Source organism: Oryzias melastigma, linkage group LG8 (genome assembly GCF_002922805.2).
Source record: "Oryzias melastigma strain HK-1 linkage group LG8, ASM292280v2, whole genome shotgun sequence".
In the NCBI taxonomy this organism is placed as follows: Eukaryota; Metazoa; Chordata; class Actinopteri; order Beloniformes; family Adrianichthyidae; genus Oryzias; species Oryzias melastigma.
In genome coordinates this window covers 9,324,480-9,345,987 of record NC_050519.1, presented here as the reverse complement: position 1 = coordinate 9,345,987, position 21,508 = coordinate 9,324,480, and the positions used below count along the sequence as shown (strand labels likewise).

Below are 21,508 nucleotides of genomic sequence, written 5' to 3'. Positions count from 1 at the left end.
TCACAATGTTCTTTTTAGAATGACACAAATGTAGTGTGAAATTCAAGAGCCATACCACATAAAAGCCCAAGGGTGAGAAGAGGAAGGGTCATTTGCAGCTTAAGTGCACCCTTCTCTCTGCTCCAAGAAAGTAAGTCAAAGATTAGGTTATTCCCGGAGACACAGACCTCCATTACTTGGCAACAGACTGTTACTTGTAAATGCCCACCAGAACATTGCAAGTATCCAGACCAGCAAACATGTGTTTGCAAAGCAGAAATGATTTCTATAAATGTATTCATGTTAATCAAGAAAATACAATAAAAGTTGTGTTACTGATGCTTCTGAACTTTTGTTTTCCTTTTGTAGTGGTGATAAGTCTTTTTGGGCCTCCATAAAATGAGAATTGTTAAACTCTTAAAAGTGTTCGAAAGAAAAACCTCTGAATGCAAGGTGTGTGACTTCTGACAGATATGTGTTCCATCCCTGAAAGATGTCGGTGTTGAATATTAGAGCACACACAATTCGTAAAACAAAAATAGTTGTGGTTTTTGTACAAAAGTTATCTTTGAACAGCCCTTTTTTTCCTATTTTACATGCCTTTCCCTGCAGTTTAGACAGAGAATTATAAGGTACATAAATTAGTAATTAATGAATAAGAAAACATGATACAGTAAAGCCATTATGTTGCAGAGCTTTATTGAGATGTTTAAGACCCCAAAAACACGAGTTCATATTTTATAAACTTCATTTTTGAGGCTCAACTGCATGATTCTTCTTATTCTGCAGCATCCGACTAAGAAATAAGAAGAAAGAAAAATGAGCAATCATGAAAATTATTTTTTAAATAAAGCATTTCACAATGAATAAAAATAGAAATGTTACCCGTCCAGCTTCACGGCTCTTGGCTCTCAGCTTGTTGACCTGGGACTCAGCAATGTCAGCACGCTCCTGAGCTTCTTCCAGTTCATGCTGGACCTTTCTGAGCCTGGACATGTGGGTGTTGGCCTGCTCCTCCTGTAACATTTTTTTTTTTTCACTGATGGTGTATGAGGACAAATATTGCATTTGGGTCATGCCCAAGGTCAAGTTTGACTTACAGCTTCTTCTGCCTGTCTTTTGTAAGCCTTGACTTTGAGCTGCAGCTTGTCAACCAGATCCTGAAGCCTGGTCACATTCTTCTTGTCCTCCTCGGTCTATATTGATTAAAAATTAAATTAGATGGCGAATCTAAAGTTTTTCTCTCTTTTGTTCTTGTTGTACTACTAAGTATGTACCTGATAAGTGAGCTCCTTCACTCTCCTCTCATATTTGCGAACTCCTTTGACCGCATCAGCTCCACGTCTCTGCTCAGCTTCAACTTCACTCTCCAGCTCACGTACCTTCAGGATAATAATGAAGAAAAACACAAGATTCAACAAAATAAATATGTAAAGCGTCAACAAATTTAAACTTCAGAGCTATATGACGGCTCATACCCTGGACTCCAGTTTCTGGAGCTGCTTCTTTCCACCCTTCATAGCCAGGTTCTCAGCTTCATCCAGACGGTGCTGCAGGTCCTTCACAGTGACCTCCAGGTTCTTCTTCATCCTCTCCAGATGAGCGCTGGTGTCCTGTTCTTTCTTTAGCTCTTCAGCCATCATGGCAGCCTAAAATATAAAATATTTTCCAATTACACATAAAGTGCTTATTTTAACTTTCATTGAACTTCATTTTTTAAATAATAAAAAACACCACTTTAGATATTGTCTGTTAGACAATGTTTCAATATTCAAAGTCTATGAACTAGTTGGATTGTAATAAAGACAACGGATTATTTGAAAAGAAGACATATGTCAAACAGTAAAACAGATACATAAAAGTTAATGTATCTGACTCCAAAAGACGAGGAGGCAACATCCAATTTTTTTAATTAGATGTATTAAGGTATTACAGACAGAAAACAAAGTTAAAATAAAGGGTCATGTTAAGAATGGCATCCAGTGTAAAACTCTGTTTCAAACCACCTGTTCAGTGAAAAGCTGCTTTAATGTGGTGACCCCTAAAGGGATAACTCATAAGGTAAACAAATCAACATAAATATTGTAAAGGTTGATTGTATCTTTCAAGAAAGAAAACTAATACCACAAATCTGTGTAAAAAATGTCTTGAGGAAATTAGTAAACACAGATTTTGACAACAGAAACATGCTAAAATAAATACGTACATCAGTAATGGCCTTCTTGGCTTTCTCTTCTGCATTTCTTGCTTCTTGAATGGCATCATCCACTTCACCCTGAACCTGGACAAAGTCAGCCTCCAACTTCTTCTTGGTGTTCAGAAGACTGGTGTTCTGAAAATAAGAACAATTTGGTTTATTGGGTGTTTCTCAAATCTCAGGTTATGTCCAGTTTTTACTTTTTTTAAATATCAACCTGGGAGTGAAGCAGTCCGACACGTTCACTGGCATCAACCAGCTCCTGTTCAGCCACTTTGCGTCCTCTCTCTGTCTGCTCCAGAGCGGCTCTCAGCTCCTCAATCTCAGCTAACATCAGACCATTCCTGCGCTCCACCATGGCAACCTGCTCCTTCATGTCATCTTGTGCTCTCAGAGCATCGTCAAGGTGCAGTTGGGCATCCTGATGACAATAATGAAGGTAAGTGAGACAACTAATTTTCTATTTCATGAAGATTTTTGAAATCATTGAAGAGCCTTTAAGTTCACCTTGAGTTGTCCCTGAACATTCCTGAGTTGTTTCTGGGCCTCAGCAGCCTGCCTGTTGGCGTGGCTGAGCTGAATCTCCATCTCATTCAGGTCTCCCTCCATCTTCTTCTTGACTCTCAGGGCATCATTTCTGCTCCTGACCTCAGCATCAAGAGTGCTCTGCATGGATTCAATCACCCTCTGGCTGTTCCTCTTGATCTGTTCTATCTCCTCGTCCTTCTCTGCCAGCTTCCTGTCAATCTCACCTTTGACCTGGTTGAGCTCAAGCTGAACTCTGAGAATCTTGGCCTCCTCGTGCTCCAGAGTGCCCTTGAGATAATTGAAGTTCCAGTAAATTAAATATATTTATGACTTTTAAATATAGGTTTGGTTTTTATATCAAGGTAACAAGTACCTCAGCTTCCTCCAAAGCTGTTTGAATTTCGGTCTTTTCTGTCTCCACAGATTTTTTGGCTTTCTCCAGCTCATGGATTGTCTTTCCAGTCTCTCCAATCTGTTCAGTCAGGTCTGAGATTTCCTCTGTAGGTAAGGAACATTAAAATAAAAACAATTCTGTGAACCAATAAAACTGTTTTATTATTAGTGTTTAAAATTATTGCCACTTATCAATAGATTTTAAATAATTCTGCAGTAAACATACGCTGCAGGTTCTTGTTCTCCCTCTTCATGGTCTCCAGCTGATCCAGGGACTCCTCGTAGGAGTTCTTCATCTTGAACAGTTCTGTGCTGAGAGAGCGGGCCTCCTTTAAAGCTCCTTCAAGCTCTGCCTGGCTCTCCTCATACTTCTGCTTCCATTCTGCCAGGACCTAGAGTTTATCCATTGATTGCAGGTTTGTTACTGAGGTCAGTTTGTTCCTATAACATGTTTTACTAGTTTCAACTCTCAGATTAACGTTTTACCTTATCAAAGTTTCTCTGTTTCTTGTCCAGGTTTGCAGCAAGAGAATTAGCTCTCTCCACATCAATCATGAGGTCCTCCACTTCACCCTGCAGCCTCTGCTTGGTCTTCTCCAAAGAGGCACACTTGGAGTTCACAGCCTCAATGGACTCCTCAGCATCCTGGAGGCGCTGGGCAAGCTTTTTCCTGCAGCAAATTGATGTCGATGTTTTAAACAACTAAAATATTTGAATCCTGATGAAATGATTGAACAGCAGTGACTTACTTGGCCTCCTCCAGTTCCTCAGTGCGCTGGATAGCATCAGTCTCATATTTGGTTCTCCACTGAGCCACCTCACTGTTGGCCTTGGACATTCCTCTCTGCAGCTCAGCTTTGGCCTCCTGCTCCTCCTCAAACTGCTCTCTGAGCAGATCGCAGTCATGGCGGGCAGACTGGACAGCATGGGCCAGAGCGTTCTTGGCCTAAAAAATAATTTTACATGTAAGAACACTTTTTGGTGTTCTGCCAAATTCCTTTGGTGGTATTGACTTATCTGTAGACATCACTTTTTATGTAATTCTTAATTTATAACAGGTAAACTGTAAAATGGTCATGCCTTCACTTCCTCCTCCACATGTCTCTTCAGTTCCTCAATCTGCTGAGTGAAGGCCTGTTTGCCTCTGGTCAACTGAGATACAAGAGCTTCTTTCTCCTCAAGCTGACGAGAAAATTCACCTATACAGAATATAAAAAAATATATTAGATTATTTGAAATTTTCTAAAAAGTGACTTTATTCAATTATAAGTGACTGACCATTTTCTGTCTGCAGCCTTGCCCTCTGTGCATTCAGGTCATTCAGTTGGCGAATGTTCTCATCATTTTTGGCTTTGAGCTCACTCAGCTGGTCCTCAAGAGTTCTGCACATTTTCTCCAAGTTGCCCTAAAAATACATGTTTAATTTAGAAATTGTAAACTAGATAAAGAGTAGTTAAAAATTAAACAAACAAAAAAACCTTTGACTTGGCAACAGCCTCCATGTTGCTGCTGAGATCATCAATCTCCATCTTGTACTCGCTCTTCTCCTTCTCCAGCTTCTGCTTGACGCGCTGCAGGTTGTCGATCTGCTCTCCCAGCTCTGCAACGCTGTCGGCCTGCTTCTTGCGGAGAGCTGCTGCAGTAGCTTCATGCTGCAGTGTGGACTCCTCAAGATCCCTCCTCAGCTTCTGGAACTCAGCTTCACGCTTCTTGTTCATCTCAATCTGAGCAGCTGTTGCACCTCCAGCTTCTTCAAGCCTCTCACTGATCTCCTCAAGCTCCCTGGAGAGATCAGCTCTCTGCTTCTCTACTTTGGCCCGAGCAGCTCTCTCAGCCTCAATCTCCTCTTCCAGCTCCTCAATACGAGCCTAAAATTAAGTTTTAAAAATGCAGTTGTTTGAGCAGACGTGTGTTACAACGACCCACAATATCATAACCAGATTGGGTGTAGCAAGCATACCTGGAGTTCCTTGATCTTTTTCTGCAGCTGAGAACCAAGGGATTGTTCATCCTCAATCTTGCTTAGAAGCTGACTGATTTCAAAGTCCTTCCTGGATTTCCATAAATAATGTCCCTTTTTACTTTAAGACCACACACACTTTTATTTTCCATCTAAAACTTGACTTTTGACTTACTTCTTGATCTTTTCATCAGACTGCTGCTTGTCATTTTCCAGATCCATTATGGATTCCTGGGCTAGTTTCAGATCTCCTTCCAGCTTCCTCTTGGCTCTCTCAAGATCCATGCGGAGCTTCTTCTCTTGCTCCAATGAACCTTCAAGCTACCAGATAAAGTTATTTAATTGTTCAATTATTTTTACATTTGATGATTCAAAAAAAATTTTTGTCTTACATCATCCACTTGCTGTTCCAGCTTTGTCTTGGCTTTGGTCAGAGTGTTGACTTTGTCTTCCTCTGCCTGGAGATCATCCAGTGTTTGTTGATGGGCCTCTTGGAGGGCTTTCTTCTCCTTGGTCAGCTTGGCAATGGACTCATCTTGAGAAGCCATTTCCTCTGTCAGGTTTTTCACCTTGGATTACCATAAAAGCAAAATGTATTTTTGAAATATACATTTAAACAATATCAGTTTGTGACGTGTTCATCAGTTTAACATGAACCTTGTTCTCAGTGGCATGTTTCTCCTTCTCCACTTTAGCCAGGGTGAGCTCCAAGTCATCAATGTCCTTCTTCAGCTCAGAGCATTCATCCTCCAGCTTCCTCTTCTTGGCAGTCAGCTCAGCATTGATTTCCTCTTCATCCTCCAGTCTCTCGGTCGTCTCTTTGAGTTTGGCCTCAAGCTGGATTTTGCTCTTAATGAGTCCCTCACACCTTTCCTCAGCATCCCCGAGATTCTCAGTTTCCTGTAGTTTAAACGAATGCATAAACTTACTGTCTGAACAATATATGGTTTGAAACAATTTTTTTAGATAGTTTCAGTTTAATGTTTGCAGCTACTTCTAACTTACAGCAGCCACTTGAAGCTGGAGGTCGTTCTTCTCCTGCAGCAGAGAAACCATTTTCTCCTCCAGTTCCTTCTTCTTGGCCAAAGCAGCAGCCAGGTCTGTTTGCATCTTTTCATAGTTTCCTTTCATCTCCTGCAGCTCCTTCTCAGTCTCAGCGCTCTTCAGCAGAGGCTTGATCTTGAAGTAAAGCTTGAGCCATGGCCAGTTCTTCACATTCATGAAGGAGCGGATGTTGTACTGAATGGCGAAGATAGATTCTCTGTGCGCACAAATAAACAATTTTGAATTAAAAACTCCAGTAAGATTATGTCATTAGATCTCAATGAAATATTCAATGATCCTACCTCCTCTCCATCATCTTAACAAACTCCTTCCTCATAACATATCCTCTGCAGAGAGCCTGAGTCATGGTCACCAGTTCTGCTAGTTTCTCATCTCTCATCTCCTCAAGTGTACCCAGCAGACCAGCTTTGAAGAACACCTGAAAATGAAATTCAATTTAGTAAGTGTGCACATGAATTGCTAGTTGGTTTACAAAATTAGCCTATTAATAATAGTTCTATAAAAGATACCTTAGTGTGTCCAAACTTGTACTGAGTGTGGTCAACATCAATAGACCCAAGCAGCTTCTCTGAAGCTTTCTTGTTGTCAATGAACTGTCCCTCAGGGATGACACTGGCATTCAATACTTTGTATCTAATCAATAAAATAACATGTGGTTTTTGTGTGGTTTGTTTATTACTGTTTATACTGTTTAGTCATCTAAAATCATTCACTTTCAAATAATTTTAGAAATTTACCTCTGCTTGAAGTCACCATAGAGGATTCTGCTGGGGAAACCTTTCCTGCAGATTCTGATTCCCTCCAACACACCGTTACACCTCAGCTGGTGGATAACCAAGAAGTTCTCCATAAGCCCTAAAAAAGAATAATACATGAGGTTTACAGTATATTTACTAAAATCATAAAATATATATATAAAACAATAGTATTGTAGATTTTTTTTACCTGGAGTCTTTGATTCATTTGGAATCAGGCAACGCACAAAGTGGGGATGAGTGCTCCTCAAGTTGGTCATCAATTTGCCCAAGTTCTCCTGTGGAGACGGGACACAACAGGTTAGTAATGTTTCATGTGAGCATTTTTTTCTGTCCTGTTATAGCTCATATTACCAGACATACCCTGAAAAGAGCGGACACGGTTTGGAAGGAGCCACCCTTCTTCTTACCACCCTTCTTGCCACCACCACCAGCAGCATCTGTTTAAAAAATGATAAGACAGAAGCAATCAGTGAAGGTGTCTTATTACAAAAAAGGAAAGATAAAGAAGACTTGTTGGCGCTGTTTGGTGCAAACTTACACATGTAGCTACAAATATAATTGTGATCTTAGTTCTAACAATATTTTCAGTCTATATAATTTACCATTTATAACATAGAAACATTTTTCATGTATTTCTATTGTATGTGCTTTCTAACCATCAGCTGCAGCGTGAGAAGCATAGAGAAGGGCCAGTAGTTTGTTTGCAGACTTCTGGTAGAGCTGCACCACTGAGTCGTTCAGTGGGTCCTTGTTCTTGTCCAGCCAGCCACTGATGTTGTAATCTACTGTTCCAGCATAGTGGACCAGTGAGAAGTGAGCTTCAGCTTTTCCCTTTCCGGGTTTAGGTTTCTCAAAACTTTTGCTCTTGCCAAGATGCTGATCATGCAGCTTGTTCTTGAAAGTTGTATCAGAAGCCTTGGGGAACATGCACTCCTCTTCAAGGATGGAGAAGATGCCCATTGGCTTGAAAGAAAGAATGATTATTTCATGTTAAAACTTTTGTTCACCAAAAGTAGTGACCATTTTCATATTTAAGTAGCTTAAGCAAGCTACCATACCTTCTCAATAAGCTCAATGCAGGCAGCCAAGTCCATGCCAAAGTCAATGAACTCCCACTCAATGCCTTCTTTCTTGTACTCCTCTTGCTCCAGAACAAACATGTGGTGGTTGAAAAACTGTTGCAGCTTCTCATTGGTGAAGTTGATGCAGAGCTGCTCCAAGCTGTTGAACTGCAGGTTAAAAAGTGGTTATTTATTTGAAAGCAAAACAGATTTTACCCCATAAAATGCATGAAAATTATAGCACGATTTGCTAACCGCTGCTACTCACATCAAAGATCTCAAATCCAGCAATGTCCAGCACTCCAATGAAGAACTGTCTTGGCTGCTTTGTGTCCAACATCTCATTGATGCGGATGACCATCCACAAGAACATTTTCTCGTAGACAGACTTGCACAGAGCACTGACAGCATTGTTGACCTACAAGAAATCAAGAGTTTAGTATTAAATTCATATTCATGTTAGGTTTTATGTTTTTTTTTTATTCCCACATTACATTTTTATATTTACCTGTGGGACGGTCTGACCTTTGGTGACCATCTCATTTCCGACTTTAACTCTTGGGTAGCACAGAGCTTTCAGCATGTCAGCTGAGTTCAGGCCCATCAGGTAGGCAATTTTATCAGCCACTGATAGAAAGAAAAGAATCAAAGGTAAAACAAAATATATCATTTGTAAACATAAAATATGTATAATTTCCACAGAGAGATTACACTTTTACCCTCAGTGCCGTCAGGTTCAGCCTGCTCCTCTCGCTGCTTCTGCTTAAACTTCATGTTACCATGATGCATCACAGCACCAGTCAGCTTGTAGATGCCCATTTTTTCCTCAGCAGTGAATCCCAAAATGTCAATGGCAGTCTGCATTGCACATAACATGTACAAAATGAACCCTTTCTTTTATCTTTTTTTATTTTAAACATATAAAGAGTAATTTACATCAGTTGCAATGAACTCCTCCACATCATTGATGCTCTTGACAGTAACTTCACCCTGGCTGATCATGTGATAGTCATACGGGTTGGTGGTGATCAAAAGAGCCTCTGAAAAAAAGAAAATGTATGCTTGAAATTTACACAAAAATGCATCTTAACATGGGTAAAACTGCATGCCCACATTTTTTTCTAAATTTACCCAGGAGCTCAGGTTTGTGGCCCGTCATCAGCTGGTAGAAGATATGGTAGCTCCTCTCAGCAGACAACTGGAAGGTGACACGAGACTTCTCCAGCAGATCTGCAATCAACAATGTATTGTTTATTAAACTCTTTTTAGCATTATTTCATGACATGGGGAGTTTGAATTTATTCATTAGTGACTGAACTGGTTATAGGAGCTGACTTACATGTTTCAATATCTGCTGAAGCAAGTTTCCCAGAAGTTCCAAAGTGAATTCTGATAAATTTACCCTAAAAAGTTTACATTAAATTTTAGATGATAAAATAACAGCATAAACAATGTTTCATGACATTTTAAAAAAAACTTACAAAGCGGGAAGAGTTGTCATTCCTCACAGTCTTGGCATTACCATAGGCCTCCAGCAGAGGGTTGGCTGCAATGATTTGATCTTCCAGAGAACCCTGTAGAAGGTATTTTTTAAAGATGATGAGTATTTGAACATTGTCTGGTAGTATTTTGTAATCAAAGCAAACATACCTGCATTTTGCCAGGCGTTGCCTCTGCCTTTTTAGATGAAGTCATTGCAATTGTTGCAAAGTACTGGATGACACGCTTGGTGTTTACAGTCTTTCCAGCACCAGATTCTCCACTAAGGAAATAAAAACTAATCTTACATTTCCAAAGTCCAAGACAAAGTAAAATCATTGAACTTTTAATACTTACGTGATCAGAATAGACTGGTTCTCACGGTCTGAAATGAATAAACAATTGGTCAAATAATGGATTTTTTTGGTAAAAAAATAAAAATAAAAAAACAAGCAAGCAAATGAATGAGTACAAATTATTTAAAAATTATAACTTATTTTCTCTCCCAACCCTTACCAGTGAGCATGAACTGATAGGCATTATCAGAGATGGAAAAGATATGAGGGGGAGCCTCAATCCTCTTCTTCCCTCTGTACGCTCCAACAACCTGAGCATCGTACACTGGAAGCCACTTGTAGGGGTTCACAACGACGCAGAACAGGCCAGAGTAAGTCTGGGAAGAGAGACAAGTTATTGCTGAAAATAATGAAAAACTTAAAAAAACATTAAAGAAATACAATACCATAGTATTAAAGTTTTTATTCTGTATTTGTCTTTTTTATTGACTTACATAGATCATCCATGATGCAAAACGCTCTTTGAGGTTGTACAGCACAGCAGGTTCATTGAGGTGGGTCATCATGGCCATGTCCTCAATTTTATCAAACTTGGGAGGGTTCATGGGATGGATGTCATCTTCTTTCACAGTTAAAGTCTTTACAAGAGTTGTGATGAAAAAAAAAAAAAACATTTTTAACCAGTGTTTCATGCATCAACTGCTTTACATAAAATACTTAAAGTTGATTACATTTCACTTGTTAAACGAAAAGTAACAGTAAACAAAACCTTAGTTTACTAACCTTTCCTGTTACTGTCTCAACAGTGGCTTTGCCACCCTCTCTTTTGATAAGTTTTCCCTTCAGGTACATCTCCTCTGGTTCTGCCACAAAGTAGGCTGTTTTGGCATCAAAGGGAGCCGTCTGAGCCTCAATCCTCTCCTTCTCTGGCTTGCGGAGGTAGATGGCCGCAGGCCCATAGGCCTCCATCTCTGCGTCAGTGCTCATTTTTGCACTTTAGATGGTCCTAAAAGAGAGGGGATTTGTATCCTTTTTTGTGAAATTGTGCTAATATTTGGCTTTGTATTAAGTCCTGATTAAATAAAAGCCATGCAGATCCTACCTTTGATTACTCCAACTGAGTGACCCAGACAAATGTTGATGTCTAAAGATGCTATCAAACAAAGACAGATATGAGTATTTAAATACTAAAAAAAATAACTATATTTAAGCTGTGCAGAGAGATTTGTAACTTTTGGATGACTTTTTGTTCATTTTCATGTCACAAAAAATCCAACGTCAAATATAGGGCAAAAATTAAAGGCTATTTTCAAATCTCAAACTATTGAAAAAAATATGAATATTTTTTCAATAATCATAGCTCAAATATAAACAAAAAACTTTCAAACTATTAAATCATTTAGGTGAATAACAACTACAATAGTTATATGAACAAGATGAATTATCATGGAAGCAAACAGAGAAAAATTGGAATAAATATAACAACAAAAAACAAGACAAAGCACTGACCTCTGATGGATGCCTCTCAGTTCTCAGTCGAGTCTGAGGCTGCAGCTTTTATAAAGGCTATAACTGCCTTGTCAGCAGTAGGCAGCCCCTCGTTTTGGTCAAGCATCCTTGTCATCTTAAGAGCAATCGTGTGACATTTCATGTCAAGTAGGCTATTTATTGATATAAAATTTATTATCTCCCAGATGATGCTTATTCTACTAAGCAATGTCAAAATAAAAAGGAAAAAAGATAACAAAAAATAAATGAATTCTAATTTCACATTGAAAATTATTGCTCCGAAATATTTTGTGGGGTACATATGTGACCTTTTCTGAGTAAAATATCTTATGGAGACATAAAAATCAGGATTCACAATAAAAATTGTAATAATCTATTAAAGGAAATGTCCTTTGACCTCCGTTTTTGGGTTCATAAATTCTTCACCCTTAATAAAAAACATTTAAATGTCATCTGTATTAAGTGTCAAAGCTTGGTCGGATTTGAGCTCTTTGCACTAAAACAATTATTGCCACTTTTTTAAGCATTCTTTTTTTTTTACTTTAAACCCCCTGCTTTTTTTAAGTGCAAGTTATTCTTTACAGTATTAATAATCTCATGCAACATGTTTAAAAGCATTGGGCTTCTCATGAAACAGAAGCATAATAGTAATGTTTTAGGTATGTCCTAAAATAGATGTTGTGCAAAACAATTTTATCCAGATCCTTTGCTCCTACAAATGTATTATTTAAGATTCAAACTAAGATTTGATCATTTTAGAATAAAAAAAGTTGCCTCCCCATACCAAGTAACCACACTGCCTCTCAGCTAAGAATGGAAGTTCATTTTGGAGAAGCACCCAAGTGCCGCTGGTATATGGTTGCAGGGCACTGGCACATCTCGTGTTGCTCTAATAAAACTGAATGTAAGGCCCTTTCCACAAAGATCACCTCACCTTAAAAGGACAAGACCATTTGCCAACCAGTCTGAGATAAGGCCTATAATAAGACACACTCAGATATCAAACCTCTTTCTTCACATACTACATTTGATTCTACAGATGCAACCATTATGGAAACTTTGAGCCCTTAAAAGCTGCTATCTCTTTTATACATTGTTTACAGAAACATAAAAAAGAAAATTACTTTTGATTAAAGAGATACAAATGTTGACAGTTTTCTAGATGCCTCTCAGGGATATTCAAAATTATTTACAAAAAACATTTATGAGTTACATTATACTTTGAAAAAGTTACTTTTTCTGGTTGCTGCATTGCCGATTTCAAGGGTCACAATTACAGAAAAGTTGCATTGTGATTAAATTATTTCTACCTATTTATTTTTCATACATTTTTTTCTCACATAAAATTGCATTATTTGAAAATAGCCAAAGGTTTCCTATTCATAAGGTTTATGCTTTTACTTTTTTATTCAGACATGATAAATCATCAAAACCATTGCAAATGTCATGGTTTGTTTTACATGCTTACTATTTTTAGTTACATAAACAATTAATAATAATGACAGCTCATGTATGTCAATCGTGCAGATTAACATTTAAGCCTAAAGCTTTGGGCTAAATTTGTATGTGAAGACCCAGATGGCCTTCATTCAGCAGCCACAACATTAACCACCTGTTCAGCTGTGCATTGACGCAAATATCTGATTGGCCAATAACAAGGCAACAGTTTTTTGTTTCTGGGCTTGCAGGCGTGGGAAAGAAGAATTCCTGATTTTAAAACAAGCATGAGAATGGGAAAGGATTTTGTTCCCCCAAAATAAACTCATTACAGAAGTAGTATTTTTAAATGCTTCATCTGATGGGTTCCACCTACAAAACCATCTGCAACCAACTGAGAATTAGGGCTCTGGTTCTCTGGTTCAACAGGGCTCTGGTTCTGGGTCCCATCTAGGTCTTTCTGTGTGAAATGTATATGGAATTTTCCACAGTTCAAAAACATGCTCCTTGTGTTGATTCGTGACTCCAAATTGTTCTGTAGGTATAGATGTAAGGGTGAGTGGTGTTTGTCTTTCTGTGGTTCCACAATGAACCAGGAACCTGTCCAGGGTGCACTCCATCAACAATGAAGATGGGTGGGCTTCCGTGACTTCTAAACAGGAACAATCAGATTCATAAATGGATGGTTATATTTATAAATAAAAATTAAAATCTTGATTAATATTTAAATCTTCAAGCACTTTCTGGGAGTTAAAAAATGTTTCAATCTCTCATAACTAAAGACTGAAATGACAAAAAAGTTACCTTTAATCCGATTTTTTAAAAAGAATATTTTAGTTTTTATAGTTTAAAATACTTGATTCTACATTATTTCCCATCCTGATAAATGTGATTGCAGTAGCCACTGATTGTAGTAATGTAAAATACATAACTGTATCTCTAAAAAACATAATAATACACATGTACAGTTAATCGTTAAACACACAGATTTCCAAAAAATAAATTAAAATGATTATATCTCTCCTTTCCGAGCCATGACATATAATAGGAAAATATTTTTTTATGTTATATCAAATTGTTTATAAATATCAAAATGTTGGTATATTACCTGTATTTTAATTGTCTACATTTAACCCACGAATGTTAAAAACTACAAACCGCTGACATCTTGTTGTCTCGCGCCTCTCTCGAGCGCATGCGCACTCATTGACCAGAAACAGGAAGTTTCACAAACCAACGCACGCACCGCGTCTGCTAGCTAATGTAGCCTACCAAAAGTTAGCATCACAAATACCCCGAAGAGCCATTTATTCTTGGTAGAAATGCCATCAGTAAACGGAAAAGCTGATGTTATCTTTGTAAGTTAAATTGTAATGTATATAGTTATACATTTTTGTATTTTAAGGGTGTTTTCTGGCTGGCTCTAACTTTCGTGTAGCTAGCCACTCGGTCGGCGTTGCTTTTGAAGATCTATGCTTAAACCTAGACAGTGTTCAAATTAACTCTTTTGTTTTGCAGGGTTTTAACCATGACCTTGTTTTTTTTTTCAACGTGTGGTATACATGTTAAATCAATAATATACATGGAAAATCAAAAATTATATATATATATATCTCTGTCGCTTTATCTTGTTTTTGAACAACGGTAAATAATAATAATAATAATAATAACTATAGTTTAAAGAACAATCCAACCCCTTTTTTCTGTGTTTCTTTTATCAGGAGGATGACGACCTGCCTTACGAGGAGGAGATCATCAGGAATCCGTACTCGGTCAAGTGCTGGATGCGTTACATTGAGTTCAAACAGAATGGACCCAAAACTACCCTCAACATGATCTATGAGCGGGCTTTGAAGGAATTACCTGGAAGGTAACTGTCAGCAGCTTTCACTCATCAAAATTAAGAAAACTTTTAATATTTTAAGTAAATTAGAATTGACAAAAGACGTTTAGAATGGCCAATGTAAAAGTTGTTTTAAGTGGGGCATGCAAAGTGTTTTTATTTTTATTTTTATATTCAGTACCACTTATATTTTTAGGTTTGTCCTGACCACTTATAAGTTTCAATGATATATTTCTTCAAATAAAATAAGTTTCTAAACAAAAACCTAATTTAACTCTGATTTAAAACTGAACATATACAAAGCTGTTCTGTCTTGTTTAGGCCTAATTCATTATTTTTTTCTCCTTTAGCTACAAGTTGTGGTATAATTATCTAAGAGAGAGGCGGAAACAGGTAAAAGGGAAATGTATCACTGAACCAGTCTTTGAGGAAGCCAACAATTGTCATGAGAGGGCTCTGGTGTTTATGCACAAGGTGATGGTCCATACACACTAAATTATATCATACTAAACCAAAGATTAAATGATCAGTATTCCTATCAGTGGTATCCAATTTGTAAATAATCTTCTTTTCCTGAATTTAGATGCCCAGAATATGGCTTGATTACTGCCAGTTCCTCGTGTCTCAGTGTAAGATCACAAGAAGTCGGCGAACTTTTGACCGTGCCCTGAGAGCTCTTCCCGTAACTCAACATCCACGAATCTGGCCTTTGTATCTCCGTTTTGTGCACAATCTGCCCCTGCCTGAGACGTCCATCCGAGTATATCGCAGATACCTTAAGGTTAGTAAAGAATTATATGTGCTATATAATTTTAATGGTATTTAATGACTTTTTGCAACAACAACGTTGTGGTACATTGACATTAAATGTGCTCTTTTTTTAATACTAAAATCTATATATGCAAACAAAATTTGTTGATTTACCCTCAGAGGTGTTTCACCCTGTGTCTACAAGACTTAACCAATAAGAGATTTTAAAATGACTTGAAAGTACAGACATTTTCTTAGATTCGGACAAATGCACAAGTAATTTTTTTTTAAACTTGCAAATTGATTAAGCTCTAGAAATCCATACTTGCAGTACCTTAACTAATTTAGAATGACTTTTCCTGTTTTTGTAACCATTAGCTGTCTCCAGAGAATGCAGAAGAATACATAGAGTATTTGCGATCTGTTGGTCGCTTGGATGAAGCAGCTGTACGGCTCGCTGCGATTGTCAATGATGAGAACTTTGTGTCCAAAGAGGGCAAATCCAACTATCAGGTAAGCTTTGACATATCAACTTGTCAGACAATCATTCAATTTGAAAAGGAAATTGTTATTTAACCTTTTCTTCTTATGTTCTGTTTAGCTGTGGCACGAGCTCTGTGACCTGATCTCACAGAACCCTGACAAGGTGACCTCCCTCAATGTGGGAGCTATCATCCGAGGAGGTCTCACTCGGTTCACAGACCAGCTGGGGAAACTTTGGTGCTCTTTAGCTGACTATTACATCAGGAGTGGTCACTTTGAGAAAGTGTGTTTCTCCTAAAAACTCAAATATTCCACGCATAATTCACTGGAAGATGTTAATCTAATGTACTTTTCTACTTCTTTCTTGTTTTAAGGCTCGAGATGTGTATGAGGAAGCCATCCTCACAGTGGTTACTGTAAGAGATTTTACACAGGTCTTTGACAGCTATGCACAGTTTGAAGAGAGCATGATTGCTGCCAAGATGGAGACTAATTCTGAGATGGGGCAGGATGAAGAGGGTTTGTTTTAATTATTTAATCAATTTTGTCAACGATACTCACCAGTTTTGCTTTACCTTATTTATTTTCTCTTTCTATTTGTAGATGATGTAGATCTGGAGCTTAGACTGGCTCGCTTTGAGCAGCTCATAGCTCGTCGACCACTTTTACTCAACAGTGTGCTCCTGAGGCAGAACCCCCATAATGTCCACGAGTGGCACAAGAGAGTAAAACTGTACGAGGGAACCCCTCGCCAGGTGAACATTCGTTAGGCTTCTGTACACGTCAAACCAATTTCATGTCACAATAGTTTTGCATTTTATTGGTATGTTTGATCACATACCTAGAATTGTGTCAAACATTTGCAGTAATCATACACTACTAATTGCTATATCCAGCAATTAGTCTTGTATAGCATTAAAAAAGCTTTCACGACTCTGCCTATTATTTATTTTGCTTCAAAACAACTTTTTGTGTTTTCTTTTGTTTGCTTTCTTTCAAGATTATAAACACTTACACTGAGGCTGCGCAAACTGTGGATCCAATGAAAGCCACTGGAAAGCCACACTCTCTCTGGGTGTGTTTTGCTAAGTTCTATGAGGAGAATGAACAGCTGGATGATGTAAGTCATTAGGAGTTCTTTTTTTTTCTTCAGTCAGTTTGAAAGCAGTTTTTAAATGCTTTGACTAATTTCCCAACTTGGCCTCAAATGTTGATTTTAATAAAGACTATGATTATGCATAAAATAAAGTGTTAATCATCTAACTAATGATTATTGAGCCTCACATTGAATATATTGATGCTGTGACATCAGTAAACTACAGATTACTGTGTTCACAGATCCTCAGAACTCTGGGACATCTTTTATATTGTAAAACATTTCCCCCACAAATGTTTTTCACAAATTTCTCTCTTCTGTATTCTGTGTTTTAATAATTTAAGGCAAGAACAATTTTTGAGAAGGCTACCAAAGTGAACTTCAAGCAGGTGGATGACCTTGCTGCAGTTTGGTGTGAATATGGCGAGATGGAACTTCGTCACGAAAACTATGATCAGGCACTACGCATACTGAGGGTAAGACACATCTATGACAAGAAGCATGGTTGTGTAATGTTTAGTTTGCACCATCTTGTGAGTTCGTAAGATATAACATTTTATTTATTTGCAAAATAAACAAAAAAAAACTTTAGTGTTTCCTAATACTAAACGTAAGTGAATTAAACTCTTGCAGAGAAATAGTTTGTTACTTGTTGAAAACTTCTTTCCATACATTTTTCCTTTGTAGAATCACCACTCAGAAATAGACTACCAATCAATAGTGTTTTTTTTAACAATCATTTTTGAAGCTACAGTACAAAAGATTCAAATAGAGCTGTAGGTCTCCTTAGACCAAATATTTTGTACCATCTAGTGGCAGAGTTGAGAACTGCATGATACATTTTTGTAGTGTAGTAATTTAAGATGTTCGATTTTTTTTAAAACATGTTTGCTTATTTAAAATAATAAGTCATCATGCAAAGCTTTACTTAAGTTTAGGTCAATTAAAATACGTACCGCTTAAATTATTAGACTTTGTTACTCAAAAGAAATATGAGGGCCTTTCTTATTCAGTTATTGAGGCATATTTCCTTATAAATTACTAATTTGTTATACATCCTTTGTTACAAGTTAAGTCAAAACTATTAGCAGATAAACATTTTAAAGCTATTAAAGTATATATATATTTGTTCTCTATAATTTTTTAAAATATCTGAAATATTTGTAGAAAGCCACAGCCATCCCGTCAAAGAAGGCAGAGTACTTTGATTCATCTGAGCCAGTCCAAAACCGAGTCTACAAGTCCCTGAAGGTTTGGTCTATGCTGGCAGACCTGGAGGAAAGTCTCGGCACTTTCCAGGTATGTTTATTGCATGTCTTGAGAAAAATGTCTTTTAAATCTATAATGTTTTGTGCAGTTGATTTGCTGAGTAGATTCTCATGTCTAACCCCACTTTGCCTTTATGTTTTTTTTTTTTTTATCTCCCCACAGTCTACTAAAGCAGTCTATGATCGCATAATAGATCTCCGCATCGCAACCCCGCAAATCATCATCAACTATGCCATGTTTCTGGAAGAACACAATTACTTTGAGGAAAGCTTTAAAGTAAGACTCTGACAATTGTTTTGTTAATTCTGGCGGGGTGGTAAATTGTACGAGTGCTTGTTATACCTGGGAATAAATACAGGTTTTTAAAGTTTTGTGAAATATTTCTTTTTAATATTTTACAGGCATACGAGCGAGGAATCGCTCTTTTCAAATGGCCAAACGTTTACGACATCTGGAACACGTACCTCACCAAGTTCATTGACCGTTATGGTGGCAAGAAGCTGGAACGAGCCAGAGATTTATTTGAACAAGCCTTGGATGGGTGCCCTGCCAAATTTGCCAAGAGTAAATATATATATATACAAATAATTTTTTTTGCAGATCTGCAGTCATTTTAAATTGTAAAAAAAAGAAAAAGATTTTATGTCGTGCTCTGACAATTATCTTCATTTGTAGCCATCTATCTGCTGTATGCTAAACTGGAGGAGGAATATGGATTGGCTCGACACGCCATGGCTGTGTATGAAAGAGCAACACAGGCTGTGGAAACTGAGGAGAGGCATCATATGTTCAATATCTACATCAAGCGAGCGGCTGAAATTTATGGAGTTACATACACCAGAGCAATATATCAGAAAGCAATCGAGGTTTGAATCCAGTTTCTTTATTTGGTGAAGAACATTGTTTGTTTTCATTATTGTGCTATACCTAGTTATTTGATTTTTTTCTCAATGAAGACAAAGCAAATGTATATAAGTAATTTCTGAAACAAATGCATTTTTTTATCATCACGCAAATTGGATCTAAAACTTCAAGACACTTAAAATAAGGTTTTTTGTTTCTCGGCTCATAATTTAATATTTGGTGTTCCTAATAATCACAGAGTTATATATGCACGTGATTTGAGAATATTACATACATTTTAAAGCTTAAGTTAATTATTTTCTTTTTATAATTTGTAGTAGAGATGATAAACTATTAATGTGGCTGCACCCAAACAGAACAACAGTATTAGATCTTTAAATGGCTCGAATCTACAAGTTTCCATCTTGTGTTTGTGCAGGTACTTCCTGATGAGCACTCCAGAGACATGTGTCTGCGATTTGCTGACATGGAGAGTAAACTTGGTGAGATCGATCGAGCCAGAGCCATCTACTCCTACTGTTCTCAGATCTGTGACCCCAGGGTAAGAGAAACCACCTCCATGACATCTGTTTGTCACTATTAAATGAAACCTATGGGCTTTATTTTTAAGTATTTTGAATGTTTTTGTGAACTTAAACTTTCAGGTGACAGCGAACTTCTGGCAGACTTGGAAGGAATTTGAGATACGCCATGGAAATGAAGACACCATTAGAGAGATGTTGAGGATCAAACGCAGTGTCCAAGCTACCTACAACACCCAGGTCAACTTTATGTCCTCACAGATGCTGAAAGCAACTACAAGCTCCACAGGCACTGGTGAGAGAATTGAGTTAGAACTTGGTAAAGTCATGCTTTTCGATTTTTAACTTGTGATAACTGTTCATCACTTGTTTTTGGTGCAGTCTGTCTAGCATTAGAAATATTACTCTTGACAACCTTTTGAGCTGTGGTGTTTAATATGTTGAAGTACCACAACATCTTAAAAGTATTTTAAAAAGTTAAGATTTTTTGTTTTCTATAATCAGTGTCAGACCTTGCTCCAGGCCAGATGGGCATTGATGATATGAAGATGCTGGAGCAGAAAGCCCAGCAGCTTGCAGCGGAGGCAGAGCAAGATAAACCCAAGCCTAAGGAGAAGATTCTCTTTGTCAGGTCTGTTGGCTGATCTCTTTTACATAAAGAAGAAACATTTATTTTTCTTCTGGTTTTGAGAAGGAAAAAGAAAGCAGTTTTTATTGTTGTTTCTCATTTACTCCAGGAGTGATACATCTCGTAGTGAGTTGGCTGAACTTTCAAAACAGGCAAATCCTGATGAGATCAATATTGATGATGAGGATGAAGATGATGAAGACCAAGGACCTGAAGGTGTGTGCCAGGCTCAGTAGAACTGTTTATTGTCAACATTTGACATGTTTGACTTTGCAATCTTTGGCGATGAAAGTGCACTGAAACTGTTGTGTTTTTGGACTTTGCAGAGGTCCAGCTGGAGCAGAAGAGCATCCCAACAGCTGTCTTTGGAGGGCTTAAAGATGACTGAAAGAACTCTGCAGATTTTCAGAAAGACTTGTGATAGTTCATAGAATCATTTTAAACTTTGAATATATGTTATGTTGTACCTTCATTGTAATTCAATTATAAAAATAATAGAATGCATCGTTTTCTCTTTAGGGTTTGTAGTTTGGGAACAATTACTACTTTGGCCACAAGGTGTCACTCTCTTAAAATACTAGTTTTGAAAACCATCATTTTGTTTCTCTTCTGAAATGTTGATGTGCGGTTACAAAAATATGTTTTTATTTACTTTATAGTAACTTCTTTGAAATAAATGTGAACACGTTTATGTTTGTCAAATATTTTACTTCATTAAGGTTTCTTCTGAAAAAGAGTTCCGTGTTTAATTGTTATCTCTGACATAGAAATGTTCCAAACATTTAAGTCTAACATTGTGTTAAACTTTTAACTAACGTACATAAACTGGTTGGTTAAAAAGCATGAAAAGATTTGATTCTATTACCAATAGTCACTGTCTCCAGACTCCAAAAGCAGTTTTGTAATCTTAAAGAGGTCATTTGTGGACACTGAAGGGTTTTGGATTAAAATATTTCATTTGTACTCTACACTGTGGTAGTGTTTTATATCAGTGTGACTAAAGATACACAGATTTTGTTGATTTTTTAAAATTGTTTATTCAATTATAATTTTAGTATAAGGTAATTTGATATGCACTATTACAAAAGTTCTTTTTTTATGGGTCTCTTGCTGTCCATAAATCTCAAAATGTATAATTTGAAAGTGCTGACTGATTAGTATTCTTTAAAATATGATTAAACTAATCCTCTTACAAATTAACCTGAGAGGCGAGTTTTGAGAACTCCACACCTTTCAGCAAAAAGTGATGAACATTTTAAATTTTATATTATTACATGAAGATATCTGTATGGAATAATATATTTTTCCTCACTTTTAGAAATACCAGTTTGTGTTTTTGCAGTTTGAAAAGACTACACCTTAAAACGTGGATCCTCGTTCACTCCTAAGCGT

At 37.2% G+C, this 21,508-nt stretch overlaps 2 protein-coding genes across 3 annotated transcripts; one reads left to right on the top strand and one right to left on the bottom strand.

Moving 5' to 3' along the window:
• Positions 1-657: 657 nt before the first annotated feature.
• LOC112146864 (myosin heavy chain, fast skeletal muscle) lies at positions 658-13,328 on the bottom strand. Of its 2 annotated transcripts, XM_024272902.2 has the most exons (41): positions 11,226-13,328; positions 10,819-10,869; positions 10,500-10,722; positions 10,211-10,354; positions 9,937-10,093; positions 9,778-9,805; positions 9,592-9,703; positions 9,423-9,515; positions 9,281-9,344; positions 9,073-9,171; positions 8,878-8,981; positions 8,661-8,799; positions 8,450-8,568; positions 8,210-8,359; positions 7,939-8,109; positions 7,537-7,843; positions 7,241-7,317; positions 7,068-7,155; positions 6,860-6,977; positions 6,632-6,755; positions 6,404-6,540; positions 6,063-6,318; positions 5,715-5,957; positions 5,450-5,626; positions 5,233-5,378; positions 5,058-5,148; positions 4,576-4,965; positions 4,376-4,502; positions 4,178-4,296; positions 3,847-4,043; positions 3,584-3,767; positions 3,324-3,489; positions 3,078-3,202; positions 2,684-2,992; positions 2,394-2,597; positions 2,186-2,311; positions 1,458-1,628; positions 1,257-1,361; positions 1,080-1,175; positions 865-996; positions 658-775 (listed from the first exon to the last, which is right to left on the bottom strand). In XM_024272902.2, exons 3-41 carry the CDS (start codon positions 10,701-10,703, stop codon positions 758-760), a joined length of 5,817 nt encoding a protein of 1,938 aa, XP_024128670.1. In that variant the 5' UTR covers positions 10,704-10,722; positions 10,819-10,869; positions 11,226-13,328; the 3' UTR covers positions 658-757. The 2 variants fall into 2 exon arrangements, with proteins under 2 accessions (XP_024128670.1, XP_036069109.1); XM_036213216.1 differs by lacking the exon at positions 11,226-13,328 and having other exon boundaries at positions 10,819-10,960.
• Positions 13,329-13,845: 517 nt separating this feature from the next.
• On the top strand, positions 13,846-21,084 carry xab2 (XPA binding protein 2). Its single transcript, XM_024272908.2, has 19 exons — positions 13,846-14,020; positions 14,384-14,532; positions 14,856-14,979; positions 15,089-15,286; positions 15,634-15,768; positions 15,857-16,021; positions 16,113-16,257; positions 16,342-16,493; positions 16,739-16,858; positions 17,179-17,310; positions 18,002-18,133; positions 18,266-18,379; positions 18,505-18,667; positions 18,779-18,969; positions 19,386-19,508; positions 19,612-19,783; positions 19,993-20,119; positions 20,226-20,332; positions 20,443-21,084. The coding sequence occupies exons 1-19, from the start codon at positions 13,985-13,987 to the stop codon at positions 20,502-20,504; spliced, it is 2,547 nt and encodes an 848-aa protein (XP_024128676.1). The 5' UTR covers positions 13,846-13,984; the 3' UTR covers positions 20,505-21,084.
• Positions 21,085-21,508: the final 424 nt, after the last annotated feature.